Below are 21,421 nucleotides of genomic sequence, written 5' to 3' on the forward strand. Positions count from 1 at the left end.
GGTTGAGGTCTTCAAAATGAACCCTAAGTCCCTCAAAGTTTTAAGTATGGTAGGTAACGATGCAGTTTGATTTTGAAGAGTCTTTATAGAAACATCTGGCTTTTAGGCATTTTGCCCATTAACTTGCAGAACCTCATTAGTGAGTTTAAGCTGTCTGTCATGGTACTGGCAAAACCCTCCTCGTTCTTCATGTTTTTGCTCAGGAGAAGATAGAGCCTCGGCCTTTTAGCCGCCTTGTGTTTTGTTTCTGCCATGTAAACGCTGCTATCTCAAAAATCCCCTTGGCACTGTTTCTGATCTATGGGAAACAAATCTCCCAGAAAGAAAAGTTAGTTCAAGCTGATAAGCATCATATCAACACTTCCAATTCTGAGTTAGAGGAGAAGTCCCTGTCTGTCTAGAGTGGAGGAAAGGTTCTCTCTTGCTGTTCCTGCCTGTGTCAGGGGACAAACCAAGAGACTTGTTAAACCTCTGTGTGCTGGATAGTCAGTGATTAGGAATAAAGCTGACGACCTGGGAAACTGAAGAGGAGCAAATATCGTCTAAGGGATTGCACTGTTTACGTATGAGGATCCAGAGTTATAACAAAATTTGTAAATGTACCTATTTTAAGGGTTTTGAAAGATGCTTCATGTTCCCAGGCACCAAGCAACTTCTGTTGCAGGGCAGGAGAAAGGGACAAACATCCAATAACTTTCAGATGGGAAGTCACCCCCTCTTGTCCCAGTCGGTCTGAGCTGTGAGACTAAACTAGGGGGATGGGAGCCCTACAAAGCAATTTCTGTGCTTTCTAAGGCAAGATTACTAGCTCTTGAAGTATTTCCTCCCTTGAAACAAGTCTATTTCTTCCTTGATAAAGTCATCTTCAAGGGATCAGAATATTATGATTTTAGTGGAGCAGGACAATAGGAGTTGGCTCTAAATGTGGGTTTTGAAAGAGGATGTGGTTTAGCATACTTTAACTACAAATCAAAAAATTCCAGTTATATTTCCCCGGAGGACTTAGGGGAAAGAGAATACTGTCATGTGTACCAAGTAAGATGAAGACAAAGGGAAAACAAAAAGCCATAGCTTTCCAGGAGGGTAGATGTACTGCAGTTGTACATTTGTGTAATTGTTTGCAAGTGCCATTTACATGTGATTCTTCAAACATGAGTAAAAGAACTACATAGAAAATGGTTCCATTTTTGTTTGTTTTTACAAACAAGTTTTGAATTTCCCAATAATATTCCAGCTTATTAAAATACACCAACATTTTTATTCATGAAGAATGTCTGATGCTGTTAAAAAAAAAGGGATTTCCCATTTCAGAGTATACTGAGCTGCTTTGGTATTACAGGTCCTTCTTTTTCAATCATGCTCCTTACAGAAGCTGAGAATTGATAAAGCAAGCTGGCCGCTCACATTTCTGAGGAAGATTTATTAAAATTCTTCCTTTTTTTCCCTCACAAGCCATACTTCTTTCTTTCTCTCTCCCAGAGTTTGCCATGAGTCTAACCATACAGTTACAGGAATGTCTTAAAAAAGTGGAATTTTCATTCTTCCATTTTCTTTACAGATAAAATGTATTATGTATTTGATTTTTACAGATAGTGTATTCTGAAGCATAATTTGCTTTGTTTCCCTCATGTTGGTATATACTGCTAATGGAGCACTAAACAGTGATTCTTTAAAAATGCCAAGAGTGATCAACATAGAGTACATTTACTGTTTCAGTAGGAGGAAAAAGTGCTGCTTTCCCATACTGCTACCTTAGAGTGCATTTCACAATAGAGACATCTGCCTTGGAAGGAAAAATACTTAATGAATACATGTAAAATTTGGAGTGAGCCTTTGTAGCTTCTGCAGACCTAGCCACAGACTGTGGTGTGCTGTAAGAGATGGAGCTTCCTGAGCGCTTTCCATCCCTCTTTCCTTTGCCCTGTTCTCTTGCCAGCCTTTGCGGGAGGACAGGGCCTTTGCTGTCCCACACGCTGACAGTTTTTTGCGACAAATAATTAAGCAGAGGGTGCTGTGCTGGCGGTTACCCCTGGGAAATGGGCTCTGTCACCTTTGGGGCCCACTCCAGCTTTGCTAGCTTCAGGCACTCGTTTGGCTCCTGTTGTCAGTGGTATCTGTGGCTGTAAGAATACTGAATGGTTAGACTTGGGAAGGAGAGCTCTGAAAAACAGTAAAAGCATCCTATATTTATATAAGGATCCATCACTAACTTGGTTAGAGATGTAATATCCTCTTAAATGACTCTCTTCAATAGGTCTTAATATATTGCTTCAAGCCTCACAATTCTTCTTAATATTGCATATACTAGAAGTGTCTGTTTGCAGAAGATGAGCGTACTTCTGTGAAGAGTCTTGTGAAGCTCAGCCAGGGCTCCCAGTAAGTCCCCTGTGAAAAGGACAGTCCCTTTTCCGTGCCTTCAGGCATACAAGGCACTGCTGCTTGTGGCACCACTGACCTTTTCTTCAGAGTGTTAATCTGCAGTTTTAATTCAACTGAAAAAATAGCTCCGTGTGTTGAAGTTTTCCATGCACAGGAAATGTCCCTGGTGGTTGTTGAGAGGGAACTTTCTGCAAGTTCTTCTCCAAACATGCAGAGTGAGTCAGCTGGTGGTGTGAATTTTGAAAGTTGTAGCAAGATAAGGGGGCAGGTGAAAGAGAATGACTTGATTTCAGAAATTCCACCTTTGATTACATTGTGTGAATATAGAATACGAATATTGCATCAGGGAAGCTAAAATTATTTCCGTCGTTTGTTAACAACAAATAAGCTAATTCAATTAGATGAGGACGTTTTCAGATCCCAAGTTCGTTATAATGAAAGTTTTCCCTATGTGTGGAGTCTCTCTTTCTCAGTTAGAACTGGGAAGATAAAGGGTTACGAAATACAAGCGGCATATTGCATTAAACAGAATCATCAGAATACAATTGTGATTATGAAAAGTGCTGTAAAAACAATTAGTGATAAACACCGTGTCCTGGGAGGTTTGTAATCTAAATAAAAAGATAACAGCTGAGAGCAGCATTATGCCTGTTTTTGCAAATATGAACCTGAAGCACAGAGAAAGGTGATGCTGTGCCTGATGGGGCACAGGAGGTGTGAGGTAGGGCCAGGAGGGAGACCAAAGTCTCCAGAGTCCCTGTCCACTGCATTCCCTTGAAATAGTTGTGTATTGTGCTTTACACGATGTGCAAAGTTAATTTAAACAAATCTAATGTAGTTCACGTATAATGAAAGCTGAACATTTTAAAGTACTCCAAAGTTGAAAACAGTCATAAACATAGCTTAGTTTTTTCACATATTCCTGTAGTCTTATATGAGAAAATTGCTATTACTTTTTTAATCTCTGAAGCTTTGAATATTCCCTTCCTGAACCAGAGTTCCTTCCTCATTTCGATCCCTTTGCAACTTTCTGAACTGTCTTAAATCCTTGTGTAACCTTTTCTGCTTCTTTGTTCAGCCATCTGAAGGATTGGAAGCTGTTTGCTTTTGAGCTCAGGGAATTTGAGACATGAAGTGTAATTTAGGTTTATAGTGAAGAAAAGTCTTTACATTAAAGGAAGTGTTTTAGTGCTAATTCTTTAACTGAACTTGTTGATTATCGAATTAATAGGATTAAAATATGTCCTAGACACATAGAAGACTTAATTGTTGTTCATTTTGTTGGCTAAAGTCTGCCTCAATCCAAAACTCCCTTCTTGAGTCTCAGTTGTATTCACCCATTATCTGAATTTGTCATGTGATGGGAGGAAAACTGCTCTGAGGAAACCAGGATAATGCAGGGAAACTCTTCTTCATTATCTAGATTTTCCCTTCAGCCTAAGTGTTCCGCTGTGCCATTTTCCTACTTTTCTGATCTGGCTATTTGAACTGAGTATGTCATTTTGGAAGGCAGAGCTTGTGTTCTTTGATCCGTATTTCCATTTTTGGTAGAATGAGCTCATTGACTTGTAAATTCTGGAATAGTTTATGTAGAAATATTTTATTATTTGAGTAAAGAGAAGATGCACTGAAAGTCTTGAGTGTCAAAGAGCCCTGACACCAGTCCAGGATCCCACTGTTACCTACAGTGCCCATCTTTCCTCTAACTGTAGAAAATCAGAACAGGCTGCATCAGCCCTTTCCTACCATCAGTCTTACCCATCTCAACATTAGACAGCGGTATGTATCTGGAAGGTGTTGATGATGGGAATAGTTCCTAGCCATTTGAGTCAGTACTGGGAAATCACTGTGCTGTGGATATAGCTACACGAAAGCATATGTGCTCTCTGGCATTAAATACCTTACAGTTAGATTTTGGTTAAAATTTCTAATGAATTAGGTGGTTGTCTTTTTTCACCAGAAAAAACCATTGTGTTGAAATCAGAAGAGTCAGTTTTGACAGATCTTTTTCACCTTAAGGAAGAAGAACTCTCATAGTGGTCAAAACACCCTACTTTTTAACTTTTGAATTTTTGCTCATGATGGTGGTTAAAGCATTTTCGGTTTGGAGAGTTAGTTAACTTACATTTCAAAACAAAACAAAAAACCTGAAACACTAAACATAAATAACCTCTTTTTCTGACCTGCAACTTTTTTTTGGCAGATTCTGTTTACAGCTTCTTTCTGTATTTCACTTTTTTGTTCCAGTTTAATACACAAAAATTTTCAGAACATCAATTTCTTGCAGAATAAGAAAATATCCACTTTTTCCCCACAAGCTCAACTTCTAATGTAAGATGACAATCAGCAAGAAAACTTAAGAAATAGGGCTGGAAGGAAACCAAAGAGCATTGGCTGTTTCTTTTTGCCACAGAAAGGCTATGGGCAAGGAAGGGACTTATATACAGTGTATTTTCGATATACATTAGGTTATATGTGCATCACATCGTATCTGGTTTCCTCTAGGTTTTGTTGCTGAAGGTTTTCAAGAGTGGCAGCATCCCAAAACAGCTACTGAAAGAAATCAGTGTGCAAAATAGCTAGTATTAAAGAAACCAAAAAGCTGGACTTCCAAGCTGGCATGACTGCAAAGTGACATGGTATGAGAACAGACCGCTCAGGACAGGAGGAAGGGTCGGTAGGGTAGACAGGGAAATAAGAGCTTGAGGTGATGGAAGGTGCAGCGCTTCAGTGCTCAAGCCTGGCTAACAGCAGAAGATGCTGGCACACTGGCAGGGAGGAGGAGGGCAGTTACCATGGCTCAGCTTGTGCGAATGGCTATAAAGGAAAGAAAAAACTTCAAGATGTGGGATTTGGCCAAGTGTTAGGGTAAAAGGCAAACTCTTTAGCTGAGTTATATTTAAAAAGAAAGGGGACAGTGGGAAAAACTCCTTTGAATTGGACATGGAGAGCTAGTTAGAAATAACAAGAGGAAGCTGAGAACGGTTCTTGCCAAGCATCGCAGAGTAAAAAGGTTCCTGACTATAAAATACTTTCAGCTGAGAAATAAACTCTGAAGGGAAGCGGAAGAAGCCCCATCATTTGAAATACTTTAACAGGAGTAGACAAAGCACTCGAAAGTGCATTGCAGGGAACAGTCTTTTTTTGGCAGGGAGCAAGACTTGGATGACCTCATAGCTTCTTTCCATCTCTATTAGAATCACAGAATCCAAAGTCTTTCTCAGAGCAACAGCACAGCCAGCTTTGAAGGTTTGCCCAGTTTTGGCATCGTAACGTTGGTTAGTACCACTCTGCATGCTCCAGCCCCTGCAGATTCCCAAAGCAACAGTTAATAGCTCTGCTGACAAACTCTCTGATTAGTGCAAAATACTAGCAAGCTGTGGAATATATTTTGGAGAGTTTTCATCACCGAACAGACCAGATCTAAAAAGGAGCATAAACAAGATTTGCAGTTTCATGTGAGATGATAGTTGGGCAGAAAGACATTGTTACTGTATTTTGATATCCCCTTTGCTGCACAGTGATTGCAGTGCCCAGTTAGTTATAGCTAGCGAGTTTTCATTCTGAAGTCAGATTTCACTCCTGCTGTTCTATAGTAAGTGTTTGATTTAAAGGAGGTTAAATCTGTCCAATGTATTAAATTGTAACAAGAAAAGAAGTTTAGCACATACTGGTGTTGTAGCTGCATTCCCTATTAAATCCCAGTAGCCAGACTTTGAAATATAGGCAGCTTTCTCAACTGTACAGCTCCAGTTAGAGATTTTTTTAAGAAAAAAGACTAATTCTTAGGAACCAGTGAAAAAAATTCTAAAAATTATACTCTCCTATACTATACTATGTAAATACTACAGATCCATTACGTATCATCATTGCTTATAGCTTTGTAACAGTGCAACGATTCTTAAGCATCATCTGCCTCTCCCCTCCAATGAGACATTTTGGTGGGAGAGAAACTCTGTGTCTGCCCTACATTGGGTCACTCATTTATGTTTTCCCTCTCAGCTTGGCTGCAAACCACCAGGAGGTGCAAAAGTAGCTTTCATGCCCAAGGGCAGCATTTTTCTCCCATCCACTTGATTTTCAGGCTCTTTGCCCAGGCTGGCTCTACTGCCATGTTCTCCTCTGCCCTTCCCAGCAAGACTCGAAGGCAGCAGAAAGCAGCGGGAAGGCTCTGTACTCACTTTGTAAGAGATTGTTTTCACTCCCAATAAAGAATGGCTGGAGCACTGCAGAGAAACAGGACTTGCCCTTTCTAGACCTCTGCTGTCTGGGAGCACGTTATGATTATTTGTGAATTTGGAGAAGGTTTACTAACATTGGTCTAAGAAGGCTGCAAGGAGCCATGGGTTTCTTTGCCAGCATCACCTGGGTAATTCAGAGGCGTTGTTTTTCAAGGGTCTGATGGGCCGTGTGCTCTGCCTTTTTACCTTGCCTGCCAGACCAGCCTTGATAGGGATGCTGCTCACTCGAGAGGGAAAGCAAAGAAGTTTTCAATTGTGTCTGCTGTCTGTGTTTGTCAGTGGAAAAATGGAAATCTCTTGGGGAAGAGTGGGAACAATTGAATTATTTTATGCTGAGGCACAGTAAAACTCATTTCAAAAATTATTGCCTAATGTCCATAATTTATTCACAGTACTAGTCCCAGTAGAGTTAATAAGACTATTATGCATTTAAAATTAAGTATGCACATAGGAGTCGGTAACATCAGAATCTAATGTTTTACTTCTATTTTTTTGAAATCTCTTTGTGGCAAAACATCTTTTATTATTTCAGAGTTGTTAGAGGTTTAACAGCATGTTCCCAAATGGATTGTGAGCTTAGCAGAAACTTTTTAAAAAGGAGTCCAAGTTTTTGAGCGCTAACAGGGCTCTCACAGAAAACCTCCAGGAAATGCCGTTTCTATGTTTAGTGCGCTGCCGTGATAACTCCGTAGGGATGTGAGGCGGAAAGCACAGAGTGGGAGAGGTTTAACAGAATTGGAAACTGAGAAATCGCGCCTTCTGGATCATCATGTGCTAAAAAATCAGGCGAGGTTAAAGGAAATAGGTGGAGAACGGAACTAGAAGAATATGCTAGTGATAATAAGAACAAGGTGGGAAGCACAGATGCTGAAAGCAAAGAGGAAAGAGATGGTCAGATTTATGAATGTTGATTCATTTCCAGTAGTCACTTCATTGACTATTGAATGTATAGCTTTATTATATGTGATTTCTGCTAGGCCTGGAGTTCAGCAACACTTCACTGAGGCATGTCTTAATACCGGGAAGGGAGAAAAGGCCAGCAGTATCTCTGGGCAGCTGGACAACTCTGACATACACTTTTCCTGCCCCAGAGGTTTTTTGCTACTGTTATCCAAATCAAATTCTTTTTAAACCAATCTTAAATTCAAATGAAGTACTTCCTGACCTTTGTTACACCATCACTCTTAGCAGTGCCTATGGCTGAGGGTTTTTAAATTGTCTCTTTTTTAAGATTTTCTCTATTTTACAAATGTTGGTAAATAATAAGATAACTCTATCTGTTAAAGGAGATACCAAGTGGCTGAGATGATGACTAGTTTTTCTAAGAACAGCTACCTGTCTGCAAATACATATCTAAAGATTGGAGATGTCAGTTGTTTGGAAGAACTCAGTTAAAGGCATTTTCTATTTCTACACTAATATGGATTTTACAGAACAAAGGTATATATAAAAGGCAGAAATATAGGCATTATTAACAACTTTTTTTTGAAATATTTGATATTGTTTCCATATGCACAGAGTTCTTTTTAAAGCCTTTGCTGCATACTCCTAAATACCTATGATTTGGCTTGCCGTTGGAACAGCAACGCAAGCATGGCTTATGTAGACATACCCTTTATAGAGTAGCATTAATTTAGCCTTGCATGTACACCTTATAGTGAAGCTCCTGTGGCCTGCGTTTCTGCTGCCCCTTATCTGTGTCCCTGGTTGAACAGACGGATGTTGTAGCTTCACTGGTTTTCCTGTGAATCCAGTGGTGGCCCTGCAGCTCTTCAGCTGGTGGAAGGCTCAACAGAAAATGTAGGAAACACAGGTGCGTGTGCACACCTGTAGCACAACAGAGGTTTGAGAGAGCAATACAGTGTAAAACAAGGACAGTATAACATTAAAGGTAACACACAGAAGTGGTAATTAGTGCTTGAGGCTCTGTCTGAGAGTTTTGTAGCGGCTGAACAAACGTTGGAAGGTGGTTCCTGTTACGCACCTTGCAGGAGAGCAAGTCAGGCTGCAGCTGCCTAACCATGCCTGCTCCAAGCAGTGCCCCTTGTAGGGCACTTTACATCCTTTTTCCCTCAAAATGACTTGGAAAAGCAGTCTGAAATTGCTGAGTATTTGGATCGTATCTCTTGCTGTTAGTGTGAGGAACTGTTCACACTGATGTGCAATGTCTCAGGGCTTAGCCCTGCCCCATTCATCAAGGTTCAGAGACTTCCCAGAATTGTAGATGAAACAGTATTCACTATTCCTGCCTTGACCTCAACAGTCCCAGCTTTTATGGAAGACTTTTGGAGCAAAGAAATACTTAAAAAAAAAAAAAAAAAAAAAAAAGAACTTTTTCCACCTCCTCTATGTTTAGGGGCTGAACTTGCCAAAGCTTTGTTCTTCTGCAAAGGGACCTCTAGCTGAGGTCTCTCTGTGTCTCATCCCTCCTTTCCCAAACTGAGCACTGCGGTACTCTGTCTATAAAAAGAGCTCAAAACAGTCCAAAAAAGATCTGTCGTGACTGCTCCTAACAGACTGCAGGTTTATGATCAGTTTAACCGGATCCAGTTCTCCACCCATCTACTCCTAGCTATGTCTTCCTCTCTTCTGACGTTTCATCTTTACCTTTTACAAGGTTGGTTTTTAGGCATCTTTTGTTGTTTTTTTTCTTTCTAATCACAGAGCTGAGGAGAGGAAAGAGGTAGGAACAGCTCTTTTGACAGAAGTCCAGATTTAGCTTGGTTAAAAGTGGATTATGAAAAATGTTCAGGAGTGAGAAGTTTAAGGTTGTCCTGGTTTCAGCTAGGACAGAGTTAATTTTCTTCCTAGTAGCTGGTACAGTGCTGTGTTTTGGATTTAGTAGGAAAATAATGTTGATGATAACACACTGATGTTTTTAGGTGTTGCTAAGTAGTGTTTATACTAAGTCAAGGATTTTTCAGCTTCTCATGCCCAGCCAGCAAGAAGGCTGGAGGGGCACAAGAAGTTGGGAGGGGACACAGCCAGGACAGCTGACCCAGACTGGCCAAAGAGCTATTCCATACCATATGACATCATGCCCAGTATATAAACTGGGGGAGTTGGCTGGGAGGGGTGGATCACAGCTCAGGAACTAACTGGGCATCGGTCAATGAGTGGTGAGCAATTGCATTGTGCACCACTTGCTTTGTATAGTTTAATTCTTTTAGTATTGCTATTGTCATATTATTATTATCATTATCATTGTTTTTCCTTCCTTTCTGTCCTATTAAACTGTCTTTATCTCAACTCATGAGGTTTTTTTTCCTGATTCTCTCCCCCATCCCAGGGGTGGGGGGGGAGTGAGCGAGCGGCTGCGTGGTGCTTAGTTGCCGGCTGGGGTTAAACCACGACAAAGGTTTTCATGGGCTGTTAGAACTTTTAAGTTATCTCCCTTAGGATACAGGAATGCCTAGATGTTACCAACTTTTCTTCACCATCTACTGGCTGAGATCATCAGCTATTTTAGGACTTGGAAGTCTCTTTCATTCTAACCTGCTGAGTACTTTTCTAAGGTTAAATGAAGAATTTCCTTCCAGACCATCATACCACTGAAGGAGAGCTGCCATTTCTGTTCTTTTGGTGGGAAAATAAGTTAGCTAAGAAAGGAAGAGAGAGGACCAGAAAGCCGCACTCAGAGAAAGGGTCTGACCTCAGCAGTAATAACATTTTTCATTAAATGATTTTTTTTATATTAAAACGTTTATCAACCACTGTCAATTGAAAATAATTAAAAGATTGCAAATGCAGATTTGAAGCTGAGGTCAGGTTATGAGTTATTTCGATATGACTTTGACTTTACCTGTTAGCTACTCATGGAATGTGGTTGCTCACTCAGCTCACATGCTTTTGTGTCTGTGCCCTGGCATTTATGATGTTCTTCTGGGAACTCAGTATTTTAGATCCCTCTTGTTGTGAATAAATTTGCACATGGAATTCCATTTACAAAAGTCTATCAAAAACAAATAAAAGGCACCAACTACATTTGAAGAATTTAATATTTAAGAAAGCGTTCACACACATCTTTTTTTCATTATTTTCCCAGCCGTAAGTCTTGACTAAGATTAAATATTAGGCCCGATTATGTTCTACAGGATATAAGCTTCATCTGTTCCAAAAATAACATTAATCTTTGTGACCATTAACCATTCCTTTTAGAAATAAATGTTAAGGAAAAGCAAATAAACGCAGCTGTGTATTATGCATATTATTTTTACATGTATTTTACAGAGTTCGTTTAGTAGAAAGAGGATCTCCACATAGTTTGCCCCTCATGGAGTCAGGAAAAGTAAGTACTGAAAGAAGATTTAAACATTTCTTTCATGGTAAATATTTTCAGTAAATTTCCATTTCTGTTCATTTTTTAAGTGAATGTAGTGTTGAGGAAGGCTTTGTCAGCTGTGCAGACCAAAGACCTTTCTTTACTGTTGAGGTTACAGCACAAACATAGAATCATAGAATAGTTTAGGTTGGAAAAGACCTTTAAGATCATCGAGTCCAACCATTAACCTAACACTGCCAAGTCCACCACTAAACCAGGTCCCTAAGCACCACATCTACACGTCTTTTAAATACCTCCAGGGATGGTGACTCAACCACTTCCCTGGGCAGCCTGTTCCAATGCTTGACAACCCTTTTTGGTGAAGAAATTTTTCCTAATATCCAACCTAAACCTCCCCTGGCGCAACTTGAGGCCATTTCCTCTTGTCCTATTGCTTGTTACTTGGGAGAAGAGACCAACATCCACCTCGCTACAATCTCCTTTCAGGTAGTTGTAGAGCACGATAATGTCTCCCCTCAGCCTCCTTTTCTCCAGGCTAAACAACCCCAGTTCCCTCAGCTGCTCCTCATAAGACTTGTGCTCTAGACCCTTCACCAGCTTCGTTGCCCTTCTTTGGACGCGCTCCAGCACCTCAATGTCTTTCTTGCAGTGAGGGGCCCAAAACTGAACACAGTATTCGAGGTGCGGCCTCACCAGTGCCAAGGAGAGGGGGATGATCACTTCCCTAGTCCTGCTGGCAAAACTATCTCTGACACAGGCCAGGATGCTATTGGCCTTCTTTGCCACCTGGGCACACTGCCGGCTCATATTCAGCCAACTGTCGACCAATACCCCCAGGTCCTTTTCTGCCAGGCAGCTTTCCAGCCACTCTTCCCCAAGCCTGTAGCGTTGTATGGGGTTGTTGTGACCCAAGCGCAGGACCCGGCACTTAGCCTTGTTGAACCTCAAACAGCTGGCCTCAGCCCATTGATCCAGCCTGTCCAGATCCCTCTGTAGAGCCTTCTTACCCTCAAGCAGATCAACACTCCTGCCCAACTTGGAGTCGTCTGCAAACTTACTGAGGGTGCACTTGATCCCCTCGTCCAGATCACTGATAAAGATACTAAACAGAAGTGTCCCCAATACTGAGCCCTGGGGAACAACACTTGTGACCAGCCGCCAACTGGATTTAACTCCATTCACCACAACTCTTTGGGCCCGGCCATCCAGACAGTTTTTTACCCAGCGAAGAGTATGCCCGTCCAAGCCATGAGCAGCCAGTTTCTCTGGGAGAATGCTGTGGGAAACGGTGTCAAAGGCTTTACTAAAGTCTAGGTGGACAACATGCACGGCCTTTCCCTCATCCACTAAGCGGGTCACCTTGTCATAGAAGGAGGTCAGGTTAGTCAAGCAGGACCTGCCTTTCATAAACCCATGCTGACTGGGCCTGATCACTTGGTTGTCCTGTACGTGCCACGTGATGGCACTCAGGATGATCTGCTCCATAACCTTCCCTGGCAGCAAGGTCAGACGGACAGGCCTGTAGTTCCGTGGATCCTCCTTCCAGCCCTTCTTGTAGATGGGTGTCACATTTGCTAACCTCCAGTCAACTGGGACCTCCCTGGTTAGCCAGGACTGCTGATAAAAGATTGAAAGTGGCTCGGTGAGCACTTCCACCAGCTCCCTCAGTACCCTTGGGTGGATCATTACGATGATGGTAACTGATGCATTACTGCTCTCTCAGAAGCTGTACCTCCCTCTCATACAAAAAGCATTTCATTCTCCACGTTTCACCCTTGAAACAGACAACAAATGTGCCACTAGTAAAGGTAGTTTTATTGATGTAGACCACCTCCACTGAGAATTGGTCTGAGATTACCAACATTGTACTCGTAGGCTACTGATCACCTGCAGAGGGACCATCCCTGGTGGGTGGCATTGCTGTGGGAACAGGGTGAGGACACAGGACCGGCATGCAGAGATAGGGGTGCTGCTCTCAGCTCTGTCCCTGGCCACGCTGCCTGGCTATGCGCCAGTGACCGAGGTCTACTGCTAAGCATGCTCTTCCTTTGGGAGAAAGGGGAGGTGCCATCGCTGCTGCTCTGAGCCACTGAGGCAGTCCCTGCTCACTGGCTGCCCTTGACGCTGTGGATGCTCATCTAAAGCTTTCTAACCATCGCTTTGCAAAGACTCATGGTCAGAGGATGCTCCCTTTTCTATTTTAGGGTTTAACATCTGCCCACCTCTGTAGTGGTTCAGTGTACGTTACATGAAGTTATTGGCAGGGCCTCGTTCTGGGGAGATTGCATGGTGCCTCTGGCTTTCTTTTTGTTTCAGGCCAAAGTTTCATGTGGATAGCGGGGGTTTTTTTCTATTCTAGTATGTACTCTCAGAGAGACTTGGGCCATTTGGTAGGATTTTTGTATTGTAGGTGAACAGTTGATTTCTGAGGAGTTTTTAATGATGGAACAGCTTTCACAAAGAGAAGAGGTTTTGTAGCATTTCCCAGATATCTCAGAATTTATTACATCTATGGACTATTTTAATTTTTTATGTTTTAAGTCTGCTTTAACTTTTTAAGGATTTCTTCTGGTTTCTAATGAAGGTTTTTTGGGGACAAAGAGTCAGCATATGATTGCATAAGCCGGTATCTGCTTTCTCACTGCCTCATGTTTTCTTTCAATAGATCCTCCCAGGAGTACGTATCATTATTGCTAATCCAGAAACAAAGGGACCCTTAGGAGATTCTCATCTTGGTGAGGTGAGTCATGAAAACTTAACCTTTGTATGCTCTGAACTAAATTGCAGAGATAAAAGCTATCATTGTGTATGTCAATGGTTTCCTATAATACATCTTATCAAATGCCTGGTTAAGAAAATTGTGGATTCTACAGATCTTTATACTATATAAAGTGTGTAACATGATATTTGTATCATTATTAAAATTGTTAGTAACATACTTGATAAATACTAATAATAGCTCAAGTTTGTTAAAAAATTGAAAAAAATCTGCTTTTTCTAACTGTATTTTCTACTTGGTGCTTCACTAATTCTGATGGAAACTTACATGAAAAAATAAGTATTGATTAGTCTAATTTCAGCTAGATGGTTTTCTAGTGCTATTCTCTTTATAATCATTGTGCTTCAACGCACTGAAGTACTCTCATTAACTGAGTTGAGCACGGCTATATGTTTTTCCAATTTATTTTATCTTTCGAGAGAGAGAAAAAAAGTGTTCTTTTCAATGAGCAATTAAAGATCTAATTAACAAAATGAAGAATTTGTTAGTCATAATTAAAACTACAATCTAATTTGTGAGATTCATCTGTAGGATTTCATTACTATGAAATCGTAAATATTTCCATGATGCCTTGAGTTAGATGAAATGAATCCTTCTCCATAGGTGAAGGTCCCTGGCCTCACCCTTTAAAATAATCTGTCTGTCTGGTGTTCATGGAGGATGCCCTGCTGGAATAAATACACTGAACCAGGAGGGGAGGACTATGGAAAGAGCACTGTGGTCTACAGGCTCTTCTGAAAATTGCCATAACCAAGCAGACCTCAGAGCTAGCTGAGCCGTTCAAGGAGGCTGTGCAGGTCTTTGGCTAACCTGGGGCCAGAGGGCTGCAAGGCAGGTGTCCCCACAGCCGTGAGTCCAACGTCCCTCTCCCCTAGGCATGGCTCAGATCCGCACTCTGACTTCAGCGAGGTTAGACTGGGGTCTCTGTGCCTAAAACTGGGTCAGTTACAGGTTCAGAAACAGTGTTAAAAGGCATTATAGTATTATCTAGCTATGACTAAAAATATTTGCAGTAAGAATTTTCAATAATGCTTCATTCTGGAAAGCTACTTTAATTAATACCAGTATAATTGCTTTTAACTTAGATATGGGTTCACAGCACTCACAATGCCAGTGGGTATTTTACCATCTATGGAGATGAATCTTTGCAATCAGATCACTTTAATTCAAGACTCAGCTTTGGAGACACACAGACTATTTGGGCTCGAACTGGCTATCTGGGGTTCCTGAGAAGAACAGAACTCACAGATGCAAATGGAGGTAAGAGGTTTCTCGTCACCTAGGTCTATGCACATAATTTGGATTATTTTGAGGCTGACACTGTGTCTCTTGGCCTGTGCTACCCGATGTGTTCAGTCTGTGAAACCTGTAGAACTGCAAAAAAGCCTTAGTTAAAATAATCAGAAAATAAAACGGAGGGCAAGATTTCCCTGCTGAAACAGTTGCCTTTCCTTTGCTGTACCTCAGGTGCTATAAATCCCCTCCACCAGTGACTTTTTGGCACTGTTAATGTGCCAAGTGCTTCAGCTTGAAAAATATGAAAGGCAGCTTAAAATGCCATCATTTGCTCTCGCAGTCATATTCGCAGGAATGCATTCGTGCAGATAGAAAAAGCCTTGTTGTGAGCCTGAGCCCTGTCCCTCCTGTGACGACCACCTTCTTTGATAATTCCTCTGTTATAAACTTATTTAGAGAAGCTGTCCATTTCTCAAATTTCCCTGTCTTTAAACCTGTGGGGACGCTTACTGAAATGTAATACAAGCAGTAGCCTGCAGGAGAAGCTACAAGGTGTTTGGGTTTCTGTTGGGAAGGTACAGGATTTCGTTACTTGTTTTTATGACATTCGTTATCTTGTATACACATGTAAGCAAACCAGCACTGCCAGGCACACAAAGTCTCTGCTTGGCAAAACGTTACTTTGCTGTGATTTTTGCAGAGCACAGTGCCACGAGCGGCGGCTGGCTGAGGTGCAACACTGCGAGCACCTCCAGGAGTGATCCCGGGGCCCCAGTGTCAGTGCAATTAGAATAGCCGCTATTCCGCCAAAGAGTGAATTCATCACATCTGAAAGCATTTTAGTAATCGCTGTGGATTACAACTGCTGCCCGTGTCCTTATGTTAGCATCTTCCTGAAGAGATTTACTTTCACTTGCACAGGCTTTTTTGATCTCATAATGATAGCCCAGCCTCGAGCAAATTCAGGATTCTCTGAGGATATTGCAACTTAAGCATCCAAATGGCTTAAATCTTCTCCTGGCAAAGAGTTGCTAAGTCTCCGTTCTCCTCCCACTTTTAGCTCCCAATGCAGAAAGTTCTCTGCCCTTTATTACTGGCAGAGGTTATATTGCCATTACATTACCACTGTGCAACTATCTAAATTAATGTAAAAAGAGCTAGTTATCTGCTTTTAAGTCTATTAGTGAATATTATTTCTTTATGGATAACATGCTGTCGTTTATTATCAGCCTAATATCTTTTAAAAAGTGTCATTTCAGCCTCATTTATTTCTTTAGTCAGTAAAAATTTGTACTGTGAGAGCGTTACACTCCAGAGCTTGCCATTTGTCTGAATCAGCCATTTGCTATCTGGCACATAGCACGTATTTCTAGTTTATTGATAAACACCTTTGTAATACACCTTAAGCATCAGTACTGACCATCTCAAAGCTACTGGAAGAACATCATCCATACTGTTAGGGTCAAATCCATTCTTTCTCTTTCAAAAGAAAGAGAGAGAAACAGAGAGCCTATTATCTCTTTAGGGCGCCTTAAAAAAGAATGAGTCTCTGCATCCACCCAGGAGAAAAACAGGAATTTATGCCACTGTCTTTGGATAAAGACTTCCACCTTTCTCATCTTCAGATGGGAATAGTGTTTCTACCTTCCTTCTGCTTTCTGCTCTGCATTGCACTTCAGTAATGGAAAATTCTCATTAGTTCAGAAATCACTTTGGGGTTTCAGGAATTCGAGGATAACTTCTAAATGTTATACTTAGTTTACTTATTAATGTGAACATCTTTGTAATTTAATGTACTGGAGAATAGAATCATTAATAATTTTTTTCCTTACAACCAGAACGCCATGATGCACTTTATGTTGTGGGTGCATTAGATGAAGCCATGGAGTTACGAGGGATGAGATACCATCCGATCGATATTGAAACCTCTGTAATTAGAGCACACAAGAGCATCACAGAATGGTAAGGATTATATAACACCAGAGCCCTTATATAAAGCTGAAATATCAATAATGTCTGGGGTTTTTTCTTGGGTATTGCAATTGATCCAGGAAATGGCCTGTCAGGATGGTCACAGGATTTATAACCGAGCTGTAAATATGTCCTTAGGATGAAACTTCACAAACAGATTTAATCAGGAAGGACTGTTTTCTGCAAAGATCATTCAATATGTTCCTTTTTTTATGTGGTTTTAAGTACAAGTGAAGGATTAAACTTTTCATTTGAGAGAGCCAAGCAGTTCTCAGGTAGGTCAGTAGCTGTTTCTTGGAGCTTGAGATTTATATTCTAACCACGAAAAGCAAACTGGTATGAGTTCAAGCTTTAGGAGTGTTGTTATTAGAAGGAGTAAGCAAGCAAACATTTCAAATAAATGAACACACTAATAAACTTTATTAGTGAACACACTGTTACTTTTGAATTGGTTATTAATAAATCAAGCAGTGATCAAATCAAGGTCACAATGGAAGTTGAAGCAGTAAATCAATGAGTTAATAATGATGTTGTCTTAATCAATGTATCGCATCATCAAATGCACACAGCAGGTAATCATTTCTTGAGGCCGACGTGAGAACAAATTGCTTTTCATTATTCTTGCATCAGAAGACTGAGTCAGGTAGTTGGTTTGTTTTGATATAACCTCAGCTCAGCTCTTCTCCTTTCAAGCAAAACGAACCTGTTGCAACAGCCAGAGCAATTTAGCGAGTGTAAGACGTGACTCTCCATTTTTGTTTTCAATCCTGGCTGCAAAGGTGTGGCCTGGAGCAATAAACTTAATAATGAAGCACAGCTACTGGACTGGTTTCTCTAGTCAAAACACCTTGCTTTTTTTCTTAAATGTCTGTTAAAATGAAGGCAGTTAATTGCTTGGCTGACTGTAACTGAGGTTTTGCCTTATTGCGTCCTCCCTAGAGCATCATCACTGCCGGTATGGTCTTGTGCCAGCTAGCCATTACACAGGGTGGCGGATTCTGTGTCCTCATATAGACCAGTGTGAACACTTTAAGGAAATTCTTCTTGAAAGTGTGTCAGATCAGTATCAGCAGTGGATGGAAAGTTTTCAAATCAAGCTATTTAGGGACAGCTCTATTATAAGATGGCCACAGATTTATAGATCGATGTGTTCAGCAGTACCTGTTTGTCAGAGATTTGTGTGTCCTCAAAGTGTGAGCTCATGGGCAGTGAATGAAGTAGCCATATCACACTGCAGAAATGGTCATCATGAGTTTTAGTCGCCAAAAATGCTTAAATTATGTTCCTTTTTTCAAGACCACTGAGAGCACTTTGAGGATCCTTTTCCTTCCATTATCATGGAAATCCTGACTGGGATAGTGGCAACTAGAAATGGGTTGGGGTAAGCTGGGAGGACCGAAGAAAAAGGCCACTGAATTTCTGCAAGAAGGTAGAAGTACATGCAAATAATTCTCGGTGCCTTGACTCTTCCCAGCAGTTGGGTGATAATGTACAAGGCACATGAGCGAGATTTCAGAAAACATGCTGTACTATTACTACCCTTTGCCCAAGGGCCAAAATTGAAAGTCTTCAGGGTTGTTTTTTCCTCAGAGAAGAGAGATTGCTGATGAGTTACATGTTTCTCTGATGTGGTCCCTGCAGAAAATGGACACACAGTAGTTCAGAGCGACAACATCTGGTTTGCTCACAGTTCCCAACCTCTTCCTAACCAGTGCTTTGCCTAATAGCTCTCTCAAGCCACCATCATAGAGTTTTCATTCATAGTCCTAATCCTGACTGTCCTTGGCTTTTCTCACTTAACTTCTCTTTCAGCTTCTCTTAGAGATCGTCCTCTTGTCATTGTGAAACACCCCTTGACAAAATAATAGCCAGTTAAATCTTTCTTTTTATATATACTTTGCATATGCCTTTCTTTGGATGGGGGTAAGAGCCTCTGTTCTTGTTGGAGGCCACTGTTGTTTCAGTTACAGTGACCCATTAAGGATTTAACTGCACCGATACTTATTGCAAACAAAAGGTACTGGGTATGTGCAGTTGATGATAGATTGTAAAAATAGCCTCAGCTTCCAAGAAACACACGCTCATTTTGTAACATTTAACACTATTGAGGAAAGCGGTGACTTGTTGACTGACATGTGATCCTGCTGTGCAACTTCTGTCATTGAGGATCAGATCTAAAAGGTCATTTAAAATTATTCTTGTCTCTTATGCAATTTTAGCACAAAATCAACAACCTCTGACTCTGGACCTCCTGTGTCTCAATACATAACAAGCAAGAGTGGCACAGTCTGTTTTTATTGTGATATTGTCCTGGTTTCGGCTGGGACAGAGTTAACTCTCTTCTTAGTAGCTGGTACAGAGCTGTGAAGAGAGTTAACTAACTCTGTCCCAGCTGAAACCAGGACAGATATATAACTACACTAGGCATTTTTGAAAGTGCTTTTAATACTGCAAAATATCTTGAGAAATAATGTATGTGTATGTGTTTTAATTAAAGCACATTGTTGACTCATTTAAACTTCAGACTCTTGAAAGAGGAGCAGAACATAGCTTCCTGGAATTTCCTAAGAAGTGGTTTGCTCTCTCTGCATATTGACAAATAGGTAAAGCTACACAAGATATTTGGAGAAGAAAACCATTATGGGCCTCTTTTTCTGGATGTGTTTCAACAACTTCCTTGCTTTTCCTGAAGCATTTGGTGGGATGGAAGCAGCAGGAGGGGCCGTTCCCAGCTCAGTGCATTGGCTGTGTTGCATCTATTGGATGTGACTCCGTAATTTCTTGAGAAAGTGCAGCCTTCCTGGGTCCCTAGTTTTTTGTTTTGGTTTTTTTTTTTTATTCATCAGGGCTCGAAAGTTAATGTATTCATAAGTAATACATGCTGGCCAATATATCTTCATCTCAACTGGTGAGAACATAAAGGGCAATATATCCTTTTACTTACAGTGGTCACCAGTGAGTTAGAATCATGACATATGAAATGAGTTTTAAGTTAAATTGAAACCCTCTTAGGAGTGTCAGTGGCTCTAGGACTTAATAGAAGCTTCACGAAGGTTTTGGGAATCAGTCTTCTGAACTCAGACAAACTAACTTCTCCTAAGCCATGTTTTAGGGACCTGCTCCTGAATCTTGCCATTAATTGCTTTCCCAGGTAACAAGCTAACGGTAGGTTTAAGGCATCGTTTCAAGTGCTAACTTATATTTTAATAAAAACTCCCCAGGCTTTTTTGTTAAAATATATATAATACTAATTTAGATGTTTGTACAGCAATCCATAAAAATTCTAGGACCTCTCTGGAGATGGTCACCTGTGCAGACTTATACTTTACTTTGTTAATATTCAGCATCAATCAAAACTTACTAGAATGTCTGTGAAAACATAATTACAAATTAAAATTCATTTCATAGCAGCATGAAGTCAAAAGGAGCCTGCACAGCCTTGCTTTGGCTGCCCATTAGTTTTCCAGATCAATAAGCACTTAAGAATTCAATCAAATAGTACTTTGGCAGGATCTGAAAATGAATTTTTTTTTAATATTAAGTACTTTTCTCCTAAAATCCATTCTGTTAAGCATCAACATAGAGCACATTTTCATAGCTAACTTTTGGGCAGAGTAAGATATGTTTCCAAAGTACAGGAATTTTCAGAATTGTCTTAGTAGACTAAAACAGTGCGCTTCCGTCTCAATCAAGCATTGACCTTAGGGTAAGTAGCTCTTTTTGAAGTTGGCTTATATACATAATATATTCTAACTTTCAGATGCTTATGCTCGAGACAATTCTGGGAAATTATCCCCTGATTTTATAAGGTAAAGGAGGGTAAAGTGCAGGGCTTGATGTATGAGTTACATGCGTAGAATGTTATTATTTATGCTATGGAATAAGTTAGAGGAAGAAACAGCCATCGTCTGTGTCTTAAACACCTGCAAGAAAGAATGAGATTGCTCTTTGTGGAGCCTCAGTCCTGCTGACCTCCTGTGAGACTTCAGAGGCTTTGGAGACATTTTGAGACGTGGGGAGGAGGATGGAGGGAAGCATACACCAGACTTTCGTACCCTCCCAGCCTCCATATTTGGAAGGATAAATGCATTATCCTCAGCCAGAAAAGATGCCCAGTAGCAGAAACCAAAATTTACCTGCTTCGGCTCAAGGGCTTAACCAAAATTTTGGAGTCTTACAAAGTTCTTTTAGTAAAGAGGAGATACTGGTGATAATGGTGTTCCCTTGACCATCTCACCTGTTAATAAGGAATGTAAAAACTCCTGTCCCCTTAAATCCAACAGAAATAAAACACAGCTGAAATAAAACAGATGGAGACACTGCTTATTTCTGTATAAACCAATTGGTCCAGAAGAATCGCAGCTCTTCTGTGCTGAGCTCTGACCTGCCTGGACAGCAGCCAGCCCAGTCCAGAAGGCACGTGGCCATGTTCGCCTAGCACCGTGCAAGTGAGGAAGCCCCCTCCCCGGCCACCCGGGGACCTCTGTGCAGCCTGCAGTATGCCACGTAAACATTCCCAGGGCTCCGCACCCC

The 21,421-nt window shown here is 40.9% G+C and overlaps 1 protein-coding gene across 2 annotated transcripts in view; it reads left to right on the forward strand.

Annotated features, from left to right (window-relative positions):
• DIP2C (disco interacting protein 2 homolog C) overlaps window positions 1-21,421 on the forward strand; it is a 337,937-nt gene that overhangs the window by 315,079 nt on the left and 1,437 nt on the right. For both annotated transcript variants that reach the window (XM_050891661.1, XM_050891662.1), the window contains 4 exons: window positions 10,851-10,908; window positions 13,568-13,642; window positions 14,767-14,941; window positions 16,756-16,879. In XM_050891661.1, the coding sequence (XP_050747618.1) occupies window positions 10,851-10,908; window positions 13,568-13,642; window positions 14,767-14,941; window positions 16,756-16,879 (432 nt within the window). The remainder of the gene's footprint in view (window positions 1-10,850; window positions 10,909-13,567; window positions 13,643-14,766; window positions 14,942-16,755; window positions 16,880-21,421) is intronic.

This window comes from Gymnogyps californianus, chromosome 2 (assembly GCF_018139145.2).
Source record: "Gymnogyps californianus isolate 813 chromosome 2, ASM1813914v2, whole genome shotgun sequence".
Taxonomy (NCBI): domain Eukaryota; kingdom Metazoa; phylum Chordata; class Aves; order Accipitriformes; family Cathartidae; genus Gymnogyps; species Gymnogyps californianus.